The sequence below is a fragment of the Talpa europaea genome (assembly GCF_964194135.1).
Source record: "Talpa europaea genome assembly, chromosome: 14".
NCBI lineage: Eukaryota > Metazoa > Chordata > Mammalia > Eulipotyphla > Talpidae > Talpa > Talpa europaea.
The window spans coordinates 71,746,219-71,767,903 of record NC_140082.1 but is presented as its reverse complement, the minus strand read 5'-3'; the positions used below and the strand labels follow the sequence as shown (position 1 = coordinate 71,767,903).

At 47.6% G+C, this 21,685-nt stretch overlaps 1 protein-coding gene across 3 annotated transcripts in view; it reads right to left on the bottom strand.

Annotated features, from left to right (window-relative positions):
- The window catches only part of CNIH3 (cornichon family AMPA receptor auxiliary protein 3), a gene marked incomplete at both ends in the record, with an annotated part of 82,073 nt that extends 60,952 nt beyond the window's left edge, over nucleotides 1–21,121 (bottom strand). For all 3 annotated transcript variants that reach the window (XM_084254181.1, XM_084254183.1, XM_084254182.1), the window contains one exon: nucleotides 21,041–21,121. In XM_084254181.1, coding sequence (XP_084110307.1) covers nucleotides 21,041–21,121 — 81 coding nt within the window. The remainder of the gene's footprint in view (nucleotides 1–21,040) is intronic.
- Nucleotides 21,122–21,685: the final 564 nt, after the last annotated feature.

The window sequence follows — 21,685 nt, the reverse complement described above, 5'->3', positions numbered from 1 at the left end:
CCTATGACTGCCCAGCCAACATCTGCCCGCCCCTAGTGTGCGGGTGGGGAGCCTGGGGGGAGATTGGACATTCCTGCTTCACTGCAACATTCCCTACTCAAAGCTACACTCCATGGAAAAGGCGAGCCAGACTACTTCAGAACTCTGCCAGAGGCATCCTGACCATTTGGACGAATTCCTCCATCTTTCTCCCCCTCTCTACCTGTCAAAATGCTTAGACCCATACAAATGCCATCTCTCCGTGATACCCCGTCAGATGTGGCCTTGATTTGGAACTTCATTGTAGACATCTGCCTTATGTTACAGTTATTACCACCTTAGACTGTAAGATCCCTGGAGGACTGGGCCTTTATCTTACTTTTTATATCCCTTCTAAGTGCAGGCACAGTGAGTGACAAATAGCTGTTTAATAATATGAATAAAATTAAATACAACTGGTTTCCCTAAAGAGTTTCTGAGCACAGGACCAAAAATATCCTCCACATTGCCAAGGGCAAGAAATTCTCTGATTTATGAATTAAATATAGTCTATACTTCTCTTTTGCATTTCCCCCATGGCTTCCTACCCACAGGCCAGTTCAGTCCTTATTAATACCTAAGATGGCTAGGGACAGAGAATATGCTGCAACATAAATTTGAGAGTGTGAGGAAGCACTGGGGAGTGGTAGAAATGACTGGATTTTCATGTGCTTTTCTTTTTTTTTTTTTTTTAAAGATTTATTTATTTAGGGCCTCCCTGGTGGCACAGCGGTTGAGCGCTGGGCTGCGAAGCTGCCCGCAACCTCTGCAGCACTGGTTCGATCCCCGGGTGAGGGTCCCACATGGCGCACAGACCTCTCCTGCCGCCCGCTGCTCCCCTCAGCAGTGTATTTGGGTCCTTCTGCCTGCTCTGCTCCCCACCTTGGCTCTGATGAATTCTCTCACCCTCCCGCGCTTCTGACTGCACCCAGTGCTTGTATAAATAAATAAATTAATCTTTAAAAAAAGTTTAAAAAAAAAGATTTATTTATTTTTACAAGCACTGGGTACAGTCAGAAGCGCGAGATGGTGAGAGAATTCACCAGAGCCACAGCAGGGAACAGAGCAGGCAGAGTGATGAAATACACTGCTGAGGGGAGCAGCGGGCACAGCAGGAGAGGTCTGCGCGCCATGTGGGACCCTCGCCTGCGGCCAGGGATCGAACTGGTGCTGCAGAGGCTACGGGCAGCTTCACAGCCCAGCGCTCAACCGCTGCGCCACCAGTGGAGGCCCCTCATGTGCTTTTCTTTATTTTTTTCTTTATTTATGCATACACGAGCTGGGTTTTAGGCCAGAGGTGTGGGGCGAGGGGGAGTTGAGAAGATTCACCAGAGACACAGTGGAGAGCAGAGCAGGCAGACTGACTGAAATACACTGCTGTGGGGAGCAGCGAGCCAGACAGAAGAGGTCTGCTGCGCCATGTGGGTCAGCTCCCTGGCTGGGAAGCAAACTCATGCTGCAGGCTGCAGATAGCTACATAGTGCTGAGAATTAACCCCTGCACCACCAGGGAAGGCCTCATGTGCTTTTCTTTAGATGTTTCTGGTAGGATAGATATAAACATCTGCTGGTCATAGCAGCTGCTATAAGAGAAACTTCCAGACTGAGACAGCTCCATGTGTCATACTCTGAATCAGACTAGGACCTAAACTACACTATCTTTGGAAATAGATGTGGAGCACAGAGGCCACATCAGGCATGCATTTATGGGTGAGCTGTATGGCCAAACTTCAAAGCAGTTGAAAACACTTAACATTGATGGCTTTGCATTCTCCATGTTAAGTCCCATTGACAGGCGGGCAATCCTGTCAATCCAGCAGGGCACTGAGCAAGGAGCAGGAGCAAGTGCAAGAGGCCACACCAACACTCTTTGTTGCTTCTTTTTGGGTTTCCCTTCTAGAGATGGGTCAAGCACCTTTGGGGGCCTGAATACTCACAGCAGCACCCAGCAATGACCAGACACCAGACAAAGTGCAAAGCAGAGGCAGGGCAGAGGGAGAAGAGGATGGAAGGAAAGAGAAAAGAATGTAATATACAGGGGAGACAGAAAGTGTCAGTTTTTCCCTGATAAATATCTCACATCCTTCCAAACATTTCTGCTCCTTTAAAATAAAAGAATCCCAGCACTTAAAGGGAAGAATAGTTTCATACTTCACTGCTCACAGTGGTGAGACAACCACTGCCCTTCCCATAAGCTATCCTCACAGACCTTCTAACATGTTCCCATTTGTCCTAGTCAGCCCACAGAGACCTGAGCCACTGTCCACACTGGGTCTGCTAGAAATACAGGTGTAATCATCATTCTCCTGCACCCCCAGCTCAGATGTGCAAGCAGTGGGTTGCAGGTTGCGTATGCGTCTACTGCTTAAGCAAATTTTCAGGACTCTCCAGGTTTCTCAGACCTTTGCACCAGAGGCTGACGCTGAGCTTTGTACAAAACCTCAGCCCTCTAGTGGCCATGCATGAGCATTACGATTCTGCAGAGGGGTTGGGGGGAAAACTGGATCTCCAACTGAAGATAAAGCTGTTTAGATCAATCAAGGACCTCCTGAATCATAAGGAGCAGCAGCCAGGAGAAATCTCACTAAAAATGATGCGAACACAGGGAAGTGTTTAAGGGTTATTAGGATGCTTTTTTCCTCCCTAGAATTGTAGAATTTGTTTCAATTCAACAAATATGTCCTGTATGCCAGGCAAGATGCTAGAGCCAAAGGGTCTTCAGACACCACCAGTTCAGCCTCGCTCTCTCTGGGTTTCTGTACTCCATCTCCATAGCTACCACCCTAGATCTGAAATTTCCCAGGAGAAATATTTAGCGCCTCTTCCACACATTCACTTGCCGAGCACATGTTGAGGGCTTGCTGTGTGCGGGGCCACACTAGCTACTGGGACAATGGATAAAAACAAGGTCGACTGAGATCCTGGTTTCATGGGGCTTTCCACTTAAGAGGTCCCTGGGGTCTCCTAGGCTCTACAATTCAAACAGCCCACAAGATTGACCAGGGTTTCTGCTAACACCCACCTCCTGATATGGAGACACTAGAGTCGCCTGGCCTGGCCTGGGCTCTATCCCCAGGTACCCTGAGGCTACCCAGCCCTCAGGAAGGCAGGCCTTCCCCTTATTGACCAAACCCCTCACCTGGTCTGGCCTTCAGGCCTCACTGTCCTGCCTGCTCACTCCAGTCAAGCTGACAAGTGTGATTACATTTAACATCTTACTGCATGTCCTCCATGCCATAAGTATAGATGAGCCTCCATGCAGATGTAGCTGGAACCAATGTCCAAAAGACACTGCAAATCAGATGCTCTGTGGACACAGTGACCAACACACTGAAGGTAACTGCTCGTGTTACATCCGTTTTCTCCAACAGTCTGCTGTGGCCCTTAGGCAGGCCTTGCTTCGTTCTTCCTTTTAATTCCAAGGCTCAGGATCCTTGGGAGGTCCTGGATCATTGTGGGATAGATGCGTGTAAGGACAGGAAAACAAGAGCTCAAACTAAAGTGCAAACTCCAAATGTACCTTCAGCCACAAGACCACAGGAGGCCTATCGACGTGTCCAAGCTGCCAGGTCACAACTGCTTCACAGTTGGAATCAGGGCCCTTTGGGAGCCTCAGGAGAGGACCACATCTTGACTTTTATGTTCAGCTCCATTAACAAGATGTTATCATACCCAAAAGGTATGACAGAGCAGAGAGGCGAAGCACTCGAGGGTACAGAGCCGTGCTCCGGAGTCAGGCTGCTCTGAATCAGTCCTGCCCAGCCATGGGCTATGAGGTTATTAGTAGTCCCCACCTGCCAGAATTCCTGAAGCTTCCAGGCTCCACTTTCCCATCAGAAGTTAATGGCAAGTTAAATAAGTTGTCGTTTGTGAGACTGTGACATGAGCTACCTTCCTGTGCCTCCATTTCCTCATCTGAAAAAATGAAGATAATATAGAATCTGCATAATAGGACACTGCAAGGATTACATGAGCTTCTGCAGTTGGAGAAGTACCCGCTAGAGTAGGTATTCAATCAGTATGAGCTCTCGTCACGTGATGACTACCCTTCACACTCTTACTCAAAAGAGCAATAGAGGTGAAATACTAAGATCTGACAAAAGCCTATGTTCAAAATGAGCATAACTAACCCTCTCAAACCAGAATCCCCCAAAGCTGGAATTAATCTGAACTTTGTGAAAGTTTCCTGGCGATTTCATGCACACAGTTAAGTTTGAGAACCACTCGCCTAGGACGCCTGTAAGGAACATCCTGAAAGGAACAACACAAGATGCAGGAGGAATGAAATTTACAGCTTTTACTAGTGTTACAAATACAACTCAGTTTTCATCTCTCTTCAACTGTCCATCATCAGAGAAGGTGAAGCGCGGGGAGAAGAGAGATGGCGGGGTGCGCTGGCCGCAGTGCTAGCCTCGCGTGATGTGCTGCTTCTTTAACTTTCTTGGCAAATCAAAAAGCACCGCCCCGGTGCACCACCAGCAACGTATTTACTTTGCTGTAACTACGAATGGGACTGTGGGACAGACACCTTCAGGAATTCTTGGAGATGAGAACAGGCCAATGCCCCTATGCTATGAGAGTTGCTAAGGAACCAGAACGCGATAGAGACATGACCAAGGGAAAAGGAAGTGTGGGGTGGGGAGAAGCCGGTAGCTCTGAGAGTTGGCTGTCCTTATTTGAGATAAGCAGAGTGCTCAAAATAGACCCTGAATCCAACTGAGCTGCCTGAGCAGACCACGCCTCTTAGCAACATTTTCCACTCAGACATCATGATATTGATTAGCCACAGGACTGGTGGATCCTGGCTTCCTTGAGGGCCTGAGAATTTGAAGTTCTGGCCTGAGCTGGTATCTGGAAGGGAAAGCAAAGGCCAGAAGTTGCCAACAAGACCCTGATTCTCTACCAAAGGAATTAGGACACATCTATTCTCTCTCTCCTCCTCCTTCTGCAGGTTCTGGTCCTGTCCTGCAGGCAGGGACACATCACCCAAAGCAGTGATAGTGAAGGCAAAGATAAACAGCTGGGATTACATCAAACTAAAGAGCTTCTGCACAGCAAAAGAGACAATAACAAAAACAAAGAGAAACCCCACCGACTGGCAGAACATTTTTGCACACAACACTAATGATAAAGGACTGATCACAAAAATCTGCAAAGAGCTGATGAGACTCAACAACAACAAAGACAATAATCCAGTCAAAATATGGGCAGAAGAGCTAAAAAGAAACTTCTCTGAAGAGGAAATGCAAATGGCCAACAGGCATATGAAACAATGTTCAACATCACTTGTAATCAGGGAAATGCAAGTCAAAACTACCATGAGATACCATCTTACACCAGTGAGAACGGCACATATTAAAAAAACTAGCAACAACAAATGTTGGCGAGGGTGTGGAGAAAAAGGAACTCTCCTGCACTGCTGGTGGGAGTGCAAACTGGTCCAACCACTATGGAGAGCTGTGTGGAGATTTCTGGACCTACTAAACATAGAGCTTCCATATGATCCAGCAATTCCACGCCTAGGTGTTTACCCAAAGGACACAGAAACATCAATTCCAAAGAACACCTGCACCCCTATGTTTATAGCAGCACTGTTTACAATAGCTAAGCTTTGGAAACAACCCCAATGCCCAAAAATAGATGACTGGATCAAGAAGATGTGGTACATATACACCATGGAATATTACTCAGCATTCAAAAAAGATAAACACATGCAATTTGCAGCAACATGGATGGCGCTGGAAGGGATCATGCTCAGCGAAATAAGCCAGAAAGAAAAAGAAAAATACCGGATGGTCTCACTCATAGCAGGAATCTAGAAAACTTAAATAAGGGACCAGGAAAATGAATAACTATAAGAAAGTGAAAATCAAAATCAACAAAAAACTATGAACCAGAGACACTTTTTGGGGGGTGGGGGGCGGGAGGGGAGGGATTGGGGTCAGAATGGGGGGGGTTGCAATTGTATGGGGAATATAAAAATAAAATTTATTATTTAAAAAAAAACAAAAAAACTTCATGCAACGTTAGATGCCATGGTTCTGGGGTGGTCCCAGGCCCCTCCCCTCCAAGGCTCTGTCACCACCTCACCTCCAAGATGCCATGGTAGAGACTTCAGAGCCCAATTACATAGCAAACGAGCCTCTGAGGCCTTGGGGAATAAAAGCAAATATAGCACATACAAAGCCAAATAATTCAGTGTAATGTCTGCCAATGTCAACTATTTCACGGGAAATGTGTCACCTCCACTGTTCACAATCAAGCTCCACCTTTGGATCAGCTTTCTTCCTCCACCTTTGGATCAGCTGCTTAGAAAATGGCAAACAGTGGCCCTTGCCGCCCCAAACAGCTCCTGCCCTTTCACAACCACTCCTCCATCCCTGGTGTGACCACACAAAGGGGATCTTGGTAGGTGGTGGCTGACGTCCTCCATCAGCACCCAAATCTTGTCCCTGGGCTCCCTGCCACCCCTACTCCACAGATTAAACAGCACAGTGGGTGAGGGGTTTCCATTTCACCTGCTCCTGGTCCCTGCCCACCCTAGGCACAGACACTAACAAGCAGAGAATAGCTAGAAAAGGCAGTGGGGAGGCTGTGGATAAATAAATAATTCAGATGATCACAGGAACCAATAGACAGAGTGCTGAGAGTCTGAATCACCAGAGCGCACGTGGCTTCCCCAGCCAAACTTGACACTAACATTCTGTGCAAGCAAAGGGCTTTTCTAATCAGCCTTTTCCTGACACCTCAAATTGTATCTTGGGCAACTGTTGCTTAAGGGCGCAGAGTAGTGCGGTGGCGTGTGAAGGGCAGATGGGCTGCTCAGCACAGAGCTGAGAGGGGCTTCAGCTGTCACCATGCCCACCCCCTTGCTTTACAGATGGGAAAAGCACCCCAGGGAGGTGGGCTGAGGCTGGTGAGTAGGGAAGGCAAGCACCATGAGCAAGCACATGCACCGCAGGGGGGTCACAAAGCAAAAGGTGTTCCAGCCTGCTCTCACATGACACAGAGACAGAAAGACACTTCAGGTTACAAGACAGGCAGGAGCTATTGTCCCGTTCAGCTATATCCCACTCCTATTCAGGTCAATAGGGCTTGGAGGAGGGAAACAAGGGGCCCTGCATAGGTCTGAATCACAAAATCATCACAAAATGATGAGATTTCCTGTATTTGAAAATATGCCTAAAGGAGAATGCTAGAAGTGGCTGTCAATTTCCTGTTGAAGACAGAGGTCAAAGATCAACATTATTCACTGAGCTTTCTATCAATTACCCATTTGATTTGCCAAGGCTCGTTACTGGGAGGGAAAGTCAGTTGGGAGATTACTTTCTTATGGAGGAAAGAATTCATAAACCAAGCAAATAAGAGAATAGGTTTCCTGAGTAAAACAGTAATTATTGCTCATTGTTGTTATGTGTATACATGTATGTATACATGCATATATGTCCATGTGTGTATAAGCATATGTATATACATGTGTATGCACATATACAAATATGCACAGCATCTTGAAGATATGAGGGAGCCATGAGACAAAAGAGAAAGCAGTGAAGAAGAAACACATCATGGAAAACTGCCTGGAGGAGGAGGAACTGGAAATATGAATTGGTAGGAAGTAGGACTCAAAGGAAATATAACTACAAGTTAGTGAAACAGATGCATGTAAGGACAGGATAAGCTTGAGTGCAAAGGAATAAAAAAGTGATTAACCTTATTTAACATATGGCTTTAGAATAAGATTCAAGAGTAATGGACTGTCAGAATGATCTCCTAACCCAGCAATTCCTGGAGCTTCCTAATATTTGCTCGTGTGTCTGAATCACCTGGGAGTTTTCCCAAACAATCAGGGTCCAGAACCCTAATCAAGACCTTGTGAGAAATACCACCTAAAGGGTGAGGCAGCTGTAGGAACCACTAACCCAACCACTCCTCCTTTACAGAGCAGGAAACTGAGGCACAGAGCATAGAATGAAGCTGGTAAAATCAGGAAAGGCAATCTGGAGGACAGTTCTAGAACCCAAATTCAGAAGATGGGACCTGACATGACATGGGAAAAAGAATCCACCTGTCAGGTGGGTGGGGTTCAGAGGGTCTCTGCTGAGGCTCCTGGAGGTTCCAGAGAAAGGCTAATTCCATCCAGCCTACAGACAGGCTAAGACACAGCTCTGTCCCATTCCTTGCTTCTTGAGCCTCTCCCTGTGGCACTTGGGTCTCTGCCTGCATCCTCTGCAAACACTGCTCGCTCCCTCCTTAGAGGGTTCAGCATCTCGAACAGCCTGTCCAACCTCACAGAGGTGGTGTCTGGAGTCAAAGGTGCACATGAGCCCTGCCAGGTCAACGGGCATCTTGGCATCTTCTTCACAAGCATGGCTGCAATGCCTTCTTCCTGACTCATGGAGTGAGCTTTTTCTTCCCTTTATAGTCTGGACAGGAAATATTACAGTTATACTCAAAAGCAGGGTTTCTATCTTGGAGAAGCGATAATCAGGAAATGCCACTTGCTTCCTTTTTCTTGCTTTCCTATTCATCCATTTGAAAAGCACTGAAACCATAAGCAAATCTGACAGTCCTCTGCTAGGCAGGGGTCACACTTGCCACTGCAGGGAGGGGAACCAAAGAGAGGGACTGAGGATCCAGGTGCAGAGGCAAGACGTCAGCTGGCCAAAGGGATCAAGCGCAAGCTTAAGAGAGGAGGGTCTGGAAGGGGCCGCCCAGGAACACAGAACCTAGCACAGTCACTACCCACGGAGAGGCTGGTGGGAGTAACTGTGAGCCTCAAAAGCTCAACTGGTCACTTGATAACGAGCCAGCCATGACCTTGCTCATGACCTCATGTCCTTTAGGAGTGTTCTGAGTCAGAGGACAGACCCCATGACAAAGACGGTTTATAAAAACCTTTTAAAGGAATTGCTGGGGCCCGGGCTAACCCGGCCCTAAAGTGGCACCACCATAATGTCTTGAACCGAAGTGTGAAGGCACGAGAGAAGGGGACCACGGATTCAGAACACTGGTAGGAAGAAAATACCAGTCCCCTTTCTTGTTTGAGAGTTAAAGAAACAGCAGTCCCAAGAGAGATGAGTAGACTTGCCCAGGGTGGTTTGGGGACAGGCACCCAGAGGTGGCATGTTCCTGCCTCACTACTCTGAGTCACGGCTGCAGGTGTGTGCAGGAGCCTCTGTTTACAAGCAAAGAACTCAGTGCTCAAATACAGATAAAGGAAACAAAGATTTTTTAAAACATTTCTAATTCGCATCTTTCTCTGGGCTGCTACGCTTTGTCTTCAATTCGGGGCTTGAACAGATACTCCACATGTGCCTCTTAATTCAATCAACGTCATTCTCTTTAGGCCCTTCTAGAAAACAACCAAATGCACGAAATCCGATTAGTGTTGTGTAGGAAATATGAACGCTTAGTGCGCACAGCTGTGACGACCAAGTAGACGCATGCGCGTTCTTTATTTCAGTTGCTGTAAAACACAGAAGGCTGCTCGATGGAAATCCCTGACACTGGAGCAAGGACTCTGGTCGGGGGATTCAGAAACCTAGAGCTCTGCTCTGCGCTCTGCCGTCAACGGAGCTTGTGGCCTCTCTGGTCACTTGACCTCTCCAGGATTAAGTTCTCACTTCTAAATGAGAAGACAAACCAGATGATCTTTGGTCCCTTGAAGAACCATCATCCAGGACTATGTGATTATGACTCTTCCTCTTTCATTAATGTAAGTCAAGTTAAAACAAATCAGCAAACAGTAAACCAAACCCACCCAATCCTACCCCATTTCCAGAAGTCAAGTCAGTTAAATGCAGTCAGTGTGGAGCACCCAAAGGCCCCCCAACAGCACAGGCTGCGCCCTTGCCCCCAAATCTTTTACTAGCTTGGGTCTCAGTTTGTTTCTTCTTTAATAAAATTTCCGCTTGATATTTTGACATTAGAAAGGAAAACTGAAGAACTGCAGGAGAACATGAACTAAGAAGTAGCTTCCAACAACCAATTCTGTGTGGGGGGTTGTCAGGTGCTCCCCTCTCCATGGTGAAGATCCTGTTCCAGGCCCATCAATTTGCTTCCCATGGCTCAAGGGATTTACTTCTGGAAAAGAGCATGCTGCACCTAGAGTTATTTCTCTCTTAGCTTTACTATCCTGCCCCGACACTGTTTCTGGATCCTCTCTAACAACCCTAGAATGGTGGAGGAGCTAATTTTAACAGAGGTGCCAGCATGCAACACAGCCCTGAGCCAGCACGTCACCTCTCCCCCAGGGAAACAATTGATGCTGCTTCCCATTTACAGAGCAAAATAACTTCTTCTGCACAGTGGCAGAAATTGCCAACTTTGCTAATTATAAGAGAGTGCGGCCTGCTGGGAAGGCAGAGGGGGGCAGATTAAGTGGTACTGACAGGACTTGGGAAGGGGCCCCCGTTTCTGGCTCTGTATAAGAGCAGGGAATTGAAATTGAGCACATCTGCTCTACACAGTCTACATGTGGGGTGAGGAAGGGTTTCTGGGGTAGTGAAGGGAACTTGGGTGTACGATTTGCTTTTCTAAGAGGAAAAGGAAGGACTGGGTCACACTCATCCTCTAGAATCTGAGACTACACCGGCTGGGGGACACCAAGCTGACAAAGTACTACTGTTCTTATACTTGATTCACACAACGGCTGTTTGTTTCTTCTAGGCGAGCAGGTGCTTTGCTAGATTCCTGCAAAGCCCTCATCCAAGTGGATTCTGGGAAGCTGGTAGGCTCAGAAGGACAGGTGTGTGCCATAGAAGCATGTCACATCGCCTCCATTGAACCTTGGCATGATGAGAAGATGGAGACTGATAAAGGGCAGTGGACAGTCATCACTCTGTGGGGAAACAGTTCAAGGCCACAGTCCAGTAAGTCCAGCATCCTGGCCAGAGCACAGCTGTTCATCAAGCTGAGGATAAAGATAAACAAGACCTTTTTCTCAACCCACACAGAACAACACATCACAGGATCTACTGCAAGAAGAAGTTGACCTTTATTTAGAGAAAATTTTGCTTTCTCTGAAACCAGGTGAGGGACAGGAATGAGCATCTGTGATTTTTCATTCACCAAATAGTGATGCCCTTCTGATTTCCTCTGGTGAATTACCTTCCTCCTTCTAGTGCAATCCTGGTGGGAGGATAAAATCCAGGTGACCATCCTTCCTTGAGAGAGACAGAGGGGCTGAAATTCCACCAGACTTTTGCTCCCTGCTTGGGACAACCTGCAGGCAACAATGACCCAATCTGATCCCCTTCATCCCATGGAATAATCAAGGACAGAAGAAAGCGGGACAGTGATCTAAATCTAGGTTATTCTGTTGTTTCAAGTCTTCTTCTTCAGACTTTCTATCCATTCTCCAGGCACTCCAGTTTCTATTCCACAAATCCCTTTTTTAATTAAGGGGGTCAGATCTGATCTCGAAGAATCTTAACTGATATACTCCCTACAGAGAAATCTGATTCCAAATGCTCAGGAAGTCCACTGGAAAAGAAAAACCCTGTCAGGAGAAAGGGCACAGAATGAGATGCAAGTAGCTAGCAGAAGAAGAAACCAGAATTTGGAGTGGGATAGGATCTTGCAGGCCACATGAAAGCAAAAGTTACAGGGAGACACAGGGACTTTTCTAAAGCCAAGGAGCAGTTTGCTGGAGTGTCACTCAGCAGCAGCAGCCACATTAGCCACCAGCCCCTTCCCAGGGCATGCCTTTTGGTGCTAAAACTGCCAATCAAAGAGAGAAAAGGATGTCAAGAGCAAACACATATCTCTCCAGGCATTTTCCACAGTCAGCACATATGCCTTGTTGGCCTCAGCTCAATTCCTTCATCACTCTCTAGAACGTCCAAGAGAAATTATCCCAGGCTAAGTCACAGTCCATTTGCGATAAAGTGGCTTGGAGTTTCACAGCATCTGGTTCTGATGCCTGAGTCTAGAAACAATTCACGTGTTCCAGAGACCAGTTCCCCCCACCCGCACCCACTCAGTGCTGCTACCAATCCTTTTCCAGCGTCCCTCCCCTCCATCCTTGCCAAGTGGCAGCTTGATGCCACCACCTTTCAAAAGCCCCATCAGGCAAAGACTTCCAAGCCCCATCCGATAGCCTGCTTAGGAGCTCTGACAATGAGGACAATGCAAATTCTACAATATTTCAGGCAGGCCTAGGGGACTCACTAGCCTGTACCATTTTCCCACAAACAGGGAGGGCAGAGAAGGGAAAAAGGACAATCTGTATAGTTCTCAGTGCAGACTTTAGAAAGAGTTGGCACAAATCTGTGCTCTATGGCCTGCCCACCACTGCCCTTGAAGCCCCCAGGTAGGGGTACCTGCAAGAGAACATGGAAGCCAGATATGCAGCTCCACATTCACACATGCTGGACCCCTCTGCCAGTGACACAGGAGTGGATGCAGTACCCTCAGAATACATCTCCCAAGAGAGGATCCTTCCCACATCCAGGCCTTCTACCCCCAATTCCTATTTCCCAATCTTTGCCTTCTGGGAGACTAGTTAATCATTTGACTATCTCCATACCCATGACCCTTGAATGCAGCTGCTAATTCTTTTTCTTAATAAGGTTCACAGAACACATTTAAATACTTTTTATCCAAGATACAAATGTCTGTTATATGAGAGACCATATGGGCCGCTATAGCTAGCCGGTTATGTTGCTATCAACTCTTTTTTTAGGGTTCATGAATCAGTTGCCAATAAGGAAAAAAAAGTAAGAAGTCAACTCCAAGACTCTGCTTTCCTCCCCTGCACTTTTCCCCAGCAGAAGAGCTATAGCCCATCCTCAAAAATGGATGATGTGAACACAGTCAGTACAGATGCCTAAGACTGATGCTCTGGCAAAGTCGCTTCTGGACACATGGGGGAGGGCAGTGGTGTCAGCTAACCTCCAGCCCGTGGGCCCTGCAGGTAGGCTAAATAATATAGTGCATCCTGTGCCGAGCTAGGATACATGCAATAAAAGGAATAAAAAGAAACCAACAACAATAGAAAAAGAAAGGAAGAAGGATAAAGAAAGAGCAGGTTGTCAAGGCTACTGCCAGGGACTCACCAAACCAAAGACTTCTGAACCCGCTGGCTGGTCAAGAGCATGTGCTGGGACAGTGGCAGGGAGCTAAGCTCTGAGTGCTAAGTGGCAGGTCACAGAAAGGAGACAACATGAGTGGCAAGTTTCTGTCCCTTTGAACTTCATATCAGATACAGTTCTCAAGTCACAAGCCTCAAACATTCTCAAACTTAAACATTTCAGGAAACACAACTAACCTCACTTTGATTAAATCCCCCAAAGAAATGACTGTGGCCATGGGACTACCCATGGGCAAAATCCAAGAACTGTCTCCAGTAAAATCTGTTTAAGGAGTATTTACAGCCTCTGACTACTAGGGTCTAATGCTGCCATGACAAAGTCTTCTGTAACTGTTTTATTCGCCTAAAAGACTTGAGGACTCCAGAGCAATGTAGGAAAAAAGATCAGACATTTAAGCAATGAGTAAATCTGGGATGTTTGGGATACTGCATTTGGTTCATCCAACCAGAAAGCAGAGAAACCCACAGTGGCCAGAGGGTCATGAAAGAGTAGAGTTTTTCAGCTTGTACAACTTGAGGAGCTACAAAATATTTAACATAGAATTACCATTTGATCCTGTATTTTCACTTCAGTTATATACACAAAAGAATAAATAGCAGAGCTTCAAAGAGATATTTGCACACACAATTCAGGAGTTAAGTGTGTACTTGAAGTTTTCAGTGACTTTTATGGGAATTAATCAGATCCCAAGTGCCATTAAAAGAAATGCAGGCCAGTCTCAGCTACCTATGTTAGGATGCGGAAACCCTGGCTGTGGAAGATTCCAAATGGTAACCACCTCCAGTCCTGCAGATCTGAGTTTATAACTCATGTATATGAATCAGCACTTGTACCAGGGCTGACTTCAAAGCTCTTCTCTAAACTAACACAGTTCACTTTCTTTTCCTAAGGACTTCCAGCTAGTAAAAAAAGGAAGCAACTCAGAAGCAATGTGCAAACACATCAGCCTAGAATCTAATATCTGCCTGTTCTATGCCATAAAGATGCTAGTTACGTGTGTTTGTCAAGAGCTAGGGGAAGGATATATTTCAGAATAACCCACAATCAAAGTTCAGAACCACAACATGGTACAGTCTGCTTCAAGCATAAAATCAGCACATAACCTGCAAGCCAGCCATGTGCTCTGCCCTGGGGCATATGGGCTACAGCCAGCCTGACAGCCCTTTCCTAGGACAGCAGTTCCTCTTTGGTGGCTACTGTTCAGAGCCTCAGCTCAGTGGGACCTGCTTCACCTTCAACCAGACTCACCTGTCCCCTTTGGTGTCTCCCATCAACTGAGGAGTAACTCTGCTATAACCAGCAAAGTCCAGGAAGCCATTCATTGCACAAGAGTTTGTCAAGCCTGGATTAGCTACAGCAAATTGTCCAGATCCTGAATTTATTCTGCACTCACTCAACTCCAACTACCATGCCACTTCTGAGCTGAGTGCCAAGTGCTGAGGTCAGTTTCCATCTTCACGGGGTTTCTCATCCAGGCACAGAGACAGACACAACACATGTGTCTAGTGCAGACCAGGGCATGGAGGGACACACTCAGATATCTGGGAGAGAGCAGGGCTTTCCTGAAGACAGAGGGTGGCACAGAGCTAGTCAGGGGAAGATTGTTTCTGGGAGACTGAACAGCCCACTCAGATCACTGTGAAAAGTCGAGAATGGCTGATATACTGAAGAAGTTAAGCAATGAATGGGGTCCTGGTCCCGCAGGCCCTTTAAACTTCGTAGGTGAGAGTCCATAAAAATGATTCACAGAGGAATGACAGAATACCCTTCCAGGTGCTAGAAAGGTAACTCTTGGCAGCTATGTTTGGGGAAGAGACTGGGCTGATTATGAATTCAGGTGACGTTTAGCCAAGGAGGCCAGCTTGGGGTCACCATACTCTGAGGAAGAGCAGGTGAGTGCCTGGCTGAGGCAGGGTCATGAGCAGGGGGAACTGAGGGAGATGTTCGGTAACCAAAGGAAGCATGGACAGGAGGGGGGCGGGTCCCGCTGGCCTCTGCATCCACTGCGGTTGTGAGGAGGGACAGGTGTTGAATGTGGAACTGACTGTGGGATTTGGGGTAAGATTTGGGAGGATGTGGACAACCAAGTCAAAGCCACAGTCTCTAAAAGCACAAACTGCCACTCAGAGACTGGCCAGCAGGAGGCCGAGAGCAGAGTCCAGAAAGGTAAGGGCACAAAGATACAAATGACTCAAAAAAAAAAAAGGTAAGAAACCAACATGGCCCCACGCTAACATTTGCTAATTCCAGATAGTAGATGCAGAAGGCTTTTTCAATTTCTGTATTAAAAAAACTTCTCTGTATGTTTCATGTAATAAAAAAGAGGGAACAGGAAGCAGGGCGTAGGGAGGCCAACTTGTCTGAGAGCAGACAGAATGAGTGGTCCCAGGGCTACCTGGGAACAAAGGGGCTTGGCTGTAAACTTAGAGCTCAGAAACTGTACCTGAAGGCCAGGAGTTGGGGGGGGGGGGAGACGGGCGGGGTAGACCAGTAAAAGGCAGTTGTTGAGGACACAGAAGTGGGTAAGGGATGTAGCAATGTCCTCTAGGAAGTAGCGGAGGAGGGATCAGACAGATAGGAGGAGAGACTTTGCTTCCTCTGAGCTGAGAAGGAAAAATTATGGGGACAGAATCAGAGGCATTTGGGAGAGGCAGAATATTGGGGTGTCCCTTTCTCATTGCCTCTCTGCTCTCCATGAGGTAGAGATGAAGTCACCCACTGAGAGGAGATGGTAATGAATCTTTGGGGAGTTTCAGAGGACTCCAAGAAAATGTCAAAGATGTAGAGCAGTATTGTGGGAGCTGAAAGAACTGGCCAGGATCACACTGATGTGTTCTGAGCAACACGGAGGCCTTCGTCTCAGCCTAAACAGCCCTGAGCCTGGGCTGACAGCACAGACAGAAATGAGTGGATTTCTCAGGAGCCAAAGGTTTCTCGGTGGGAGTCCCAGAACACAGCAGCAGGGAGCAAATGGAGAGAGCAGGTGGAGGACAGGGTTATAAAGGCCCCAACTCAGGGCACAGAGTGCAGGAGGGAGCGCCCGGGGCTCCTGGGGAAAGGCAGTCCCAGTTGTGGGGCTGAAGGAACGGAGTAGCCCTGCAGCGGCAGTGAGATGACCAAACGCCCCAGGATGAGACAGGATGGGGGGATGTGGCCATGAGCAGATCCCTGGCCTGGGGTGGAGGAGGGGAGGCCAGATGACAGTGACAAGAAGGTGGTGCAGCTAGAAAAAGGAAGGCACCGGAGGACTCTACAAATGTCCTGGGCAGTGAGAAACAGCAGAAAATAAGTCCTGAGAAGGCAGTGTGTGTGTGGGGAGGGGGGAGGGGGGACGGGCTGGGGGGGGTTGTTTGTGGTTGTAAGGAGAAACACCAGGCAGCCAGAAGGGCGGGAAGCTGGTTAAGTGAGGTCACCAGGAACTGACTTCAGGGCCAATAAATGTGGACACTCCAATTACCTGGTGAAGGCCACATGTAACAGTCGCTGTACATCAGACAGTGTGCCGTCAAAGTCACGCATCGGGCCAGGGCCTGATTGTTTTAGGTCATCTCTGAATTCTGCATCCTTCTCTTCGCTCTTAACACAACTGTGGTAGAAATACAGGGGTGTAAGCCAGCACTGCTCCCCAAGCTGTGCCTCTGCAGGAGAACTAGCCCCTGTCATCCAGAGGGGACTCTGTACCCCACAGCAATGGCCAGTCTTCTTTTGTAACAGCTAGTTTCCAAGGTTTCAAAGTGCCAAGCGAAAGCACAAAGCACATGCACCCATACTGCCCAGGGAGCAGTCCAGGGAAGAAATTAGAAGTGAAATCAGAAGTGAGTTACCACGTCAGCCAGAACTGTGCCAAGCCAGGTGGGAACAAGAATTTATTCTAGGAGCCCTTTATGCCAGGCAATGTTCTAGACTCTGGAGAAACAGTGGTGACTCAGAGAAGGTCGATGCTCTCTTAGGGCTTCCTCCCACACTGACTGTGAGGCACAGAGGATGAGGGGGAGAGGGATGGAGCAAAGAGAGGGAAGGGAGGATGGCAGTGCACACATCAGAGTGAGATGCCAGAGGAGGGGGGAGTCTCAAAGGGAACAAAAAGTAGGCACCCAGCAAGGCATGACCAATGAACTTAGGCCTCCTCTGAGTAAGCCAAAGTATGGTCTTCAAAGAACATGTATTGTCAAGCCCAGGCATCCGACCATTTCACATAATCCCATTTTTTGTTCCCAGATGGACAGTTTGAGAAACTGAAATGTTCACTCAATTCCCTCTGGCTCAGTCTGTGACAGGCTGGAACTGTCTGAAACTCTGAGATAGTTCATCTAGCAGAATGGCCTCTCTGTAAATATGCTTGTTATCATCTACTAGGCCCCATTAAGATGTTTCAATAGCAAAGGCAGCTGTGAATCCAAAGAAATATTGTTGGGAATTAATTTTATTTGTATACTGTCCAAACTCAGAGATTTTAAAAGTGATTTTAAAAAATGACTCTATATATTTTTTTAAAACTTCAAAATTCAAAAGTTGGAAATCTGAAATAACTGGTAATGAATCTTTGATCTTTTCAAAGAATGGCTTCATCTGTGTTTATATAAATGAGCCAGTCAGTAGACAGGCTCAACCAAGCTGGAGCTGAGAAGAGTTTGGGGAGTAAACATTGTTCATTTCACACTGACTGGAAATAGACATCAATTCACATCTGAAACCCTTTCATGCACTTTTTTTTTTTCCCATGGAAGTCTCCATATGCAATTTTTAAAATATACACATACACAGTGACTGGAAGAAAAGACATCCAAATCTTCTCTAGAGAAGATTAGTGATTTGTTCCCTCTATTTTCAAAAGTTAGGCAATAACTTGTATCATTTCAAAAGCAGAAAAAAACTGATTTTTTCAAAAATGAAATAGAAATTCCTTTTTTAAAAAAAGGAAATATTGTATGTCACCTTGTTCTTATAACCCTAATCAGAAAGTTTAACTACAAGTATTTTACTGTCATCTTTTCTATAGAAAAGCAATCTTTTCTATAGAAACATTGTCCACTAATCACCAAAGTTAAACAGTCCAAGGATTAGAGTTAGAAACAGGACATAGGCATAAGAATCTCAGCTCAAATCCCAACTCCAATACACACCAGCTGTGCAACCTCAAGCAAGTTTCAGAACCTCTCTGATTCACTTTCCTCATCTGTAAAATATCAACTGGAAGAATTGGATGGGCAGTTAGAGGACATGTACGTACAGGCAATAAGAGGCCTATACATATGCAAAGCTACAGAGGAAAAAAGTTGTTTTATCTGTGTCTCCCAAAGGTGACAAGTGTACTCAAAGATAGTGGCAGATGTAACACAAATTATTAATTTGAAATATTTCTTTTGAAAACAAATACAGATAAATTTTCAAAGTAAAAGACAAGACTTAAAATGCTGTGCTTAGGGTCGATCACCTCTAAATTTGCTTCCAGTGGAAAGGGAGATAAACAATAAGAGGCACATCAGAGAGATCCTAAGTGCCTACTATAGATAATAAATAGTAGCTACCAGCATTACCCTCAGTGGGTAAGTACCATAAATAAGAACAATGTGCCAAGGCAGTGGGCAGGCCCTACAACTGCTGTGTACTGTTAAGTGCCCAATTCCTGCTGTAAACTGTGAAGATATGCTAAGCAACCAATATGGCTCCCCAGAAATACATAGGAACTATGAGTCTGGAAAGAGGCAAGCACACTCTAACACAGAAGCACCTCTCTTACATTTTGGTTGAAATAATGGCCATCCTCTACCCAACAACCACACATAAAATGCCAGCATTGGAATGGATGCAGCTCAGATTTCCTTTTGTAGTTCTCAGGAGCCAAAGCAATGTGGTGAAGCTCTGGGTTGTCTGGTTTGGAGAGAGGGAAAAGGAAAGAGGAGGGGCTGAACTGAGACATGGGAACTGTTACTGTCATATGAATTAAAGAGCACAAATTCCTTTTTATTAGAAACTGGAATCTTGCCCCTTTCTACCTGGAGAGCAGAGGCCAACATGGGATGGCAGCAATGCCTGGTTTTGATTAAAACATCTATATTAGCCAACCAGTTGCACAAACCATCCATTCAATTAATCTGCTTTTGAATTATTATCTTCCCCTGAGTGAGAGAAAATTATTCCTTTTGTGGTTACCTGCTCTGCTTCAGGGGCTAGGTCAGAGAACTCCAGCCTGACAGTTTGGTTCATGCAAAAATGTAAAGAAATAGTAAAATGAAGTATTTCTTGGAAAAGGGGAGTCGTTAGCCTTCCAAAATGCAAATAACTCCCCAAATCCAAAGAAGCAGAAAATTCCTTCCAAACACATTAGCAGAGGTCTATTGCACCTTTGGGCTTATCTGTCTGGCACCTCTCTTTCTTTTAATCAGGTGAAGTTTCATTTTGCCTTAACAATTGCTAACAAAGGCTTAATTCTCTGCCATAGATGAGACCCAGCATTCCAGGGCAGAGGGTGCAAAATCACTTCTCACTTGTAGGACTTTTGGTCAGCCTTGAAATTCCTGTATGTGGGACTGATAGCACCTTAGATTTAAGAAAAAACTCAGGGATCATCCAGGGCAATGTTCTCACTTTCCAGATGTGGAAGAAAGTCCAACAAGGGTCTGTTCTCCGGTGATGAGGTTAGAAGTCTTCCTCCTCCCTGCTTCCCGCTCCCCTCTGTGGGACAACCTGGTAAGAACTCTAGCTGTTTTGTTCTATTGCAAGATAAACCCTCTCACTAGAAACCTGCATCTCACCCACACTGCAATTTTCTTCTGGTCTTCATTCGGGTGCTCTATAGGGTACTCCCTAAGATCCCCCAGAAGAGCCAGGCCTGGAGAAATTCACCTCATGGTCCTTTCCTGTCACTGGGTCTGGCTGGGCAAGGTAAGGCTATTAACTGTGACAGACAACTCACTGCTGTGCTCCTTCTAAAACGCTTGACCTTGCCATTCTTCCCACCAACTCCCTGATGATGACTGAGGTTAAACAACCTCAGAGAAAGAAGTCTTCAGAGTTCCAGCTCAAGCCGCTGTCAAATGCTACCATCCTTCTCCGCCCTGTGTGCTCCTCTTTCTAGTCAGCATTCTGCCCCCATCCCCACACCACACCTGCAGAACTGGGACCCAGCACGACTGCCCCACAACCTGGTGTGGCCTCAGGTAGGGAAGTCAGACAGCTCTTGCCTGCTGGGGATGCTGGGGGCCTGCCACCTGTAGGGGGTGTCTTTCAGGAGCTGGATGGCACTGACCCTGGGGGCGCCCAGGAAATTCACTCTCCTTGGCCTCTGGGGTGTGACTTTCCTCCACAGCCCCATCCAGCCAGGTCCTCTGCAGGCTCCCCGCCCCTCGCTTTTTTCTTTCTCACCGTCCTTTCCTTTCGACCCCCACTACCTGGCTCCCCGCCCGTCTCTCCCTGCTTCCTCTCACAAGGCACTCCCGGCATGTTTCTACTGTGTCTCCAATTATGTCTAAAAGCAACCCACCACAGATGCTGACATTTTAAATGTTTAGTTGTTATAGTTACTTGACTAATTGCCGGGCCCAAAGGCGGCCTCCTTCGCCTCCCGCAGACAGGAGAGAAGGGGACAGAGGGGGTTGGGGGTGAACGAGGTTGTAGCCGTCACTCCCCGGGGCCGGGAGGCACGGCCAAGCCCGGACCCGGGTGTCTTGCCTCGGGGACCCGCGGCGCCTGGGCTTCGGGGGCAGCGGCTGGGGCGCCGAAGGTGTGCCCTGTACCTCCGCCCGCCTCGAGACGCCGCGAACAGTCTTCTGCCCCGGGACAGGGGAGCAGCAGCGGGCCCCCCGCCGGTGCGCGGTGCCGGTGGAGGAAGACGGGTGGCGTTTTAAATAAACTGGGTACCGGGTGGCCAGGGGCGCGTTCGGGGAGGAAAAAAAAAAAAAGAGTTAGAAGCCTCTGCCGGGTACTCACGTGCCAGATGGCGAAGAAGATGAGCGCAGCGCACAGCACCAGGGACAGCATGTAGCAGAAAGCAGCGAAAGTGAAGGCCATGGTCGCAGCCCGCACCCCAATCCCTCCACACACAAGAAGCCCCTAGAAGTCAATGGCCTCTCCAGGACCTCACCCCTCAAAGGGGGCACAAAGGAGCCACGTCTGCACCCTCCCCACGAAGCCGGTGGCTAGGAGAAGTCACGCCAAGCAGGGACAGACTTGAGGGTCAATGAGCAGGGACAGGATTCCCGCGGCTCCGGCGACCCTGGCGCCAGCCCTCCCGCGAAGACAGGAAAGGGGGTGTCGGGCGTCGTTGGTGGCAACTGTCCCCCAAACGAAGAAGAAACCAAATCAGTAGAGAACTCCTGCAGATTAGTGCCAAGCAGAGAGCCCTGGAGACAAACTCGGCGAGGGGTGCGAGGACTCCAAGGAGGACCGCGCGAGCAGCTCTAGTGCCCCGGGGATCCCAGGGGACGGCCCTCCGCTGTCCGCGCCCAAGCGCAGGCGGCGAGGCGAGGGTGCGGCTCGGGCCCCTCCCGCGCCCCCAGGGCGCAAACCGAGAGCCTCGGCGAGGTGCCTGGGAGGAAGGACTCCAAGAGCCTCCCAAATCCCAGAGCCGGCAGC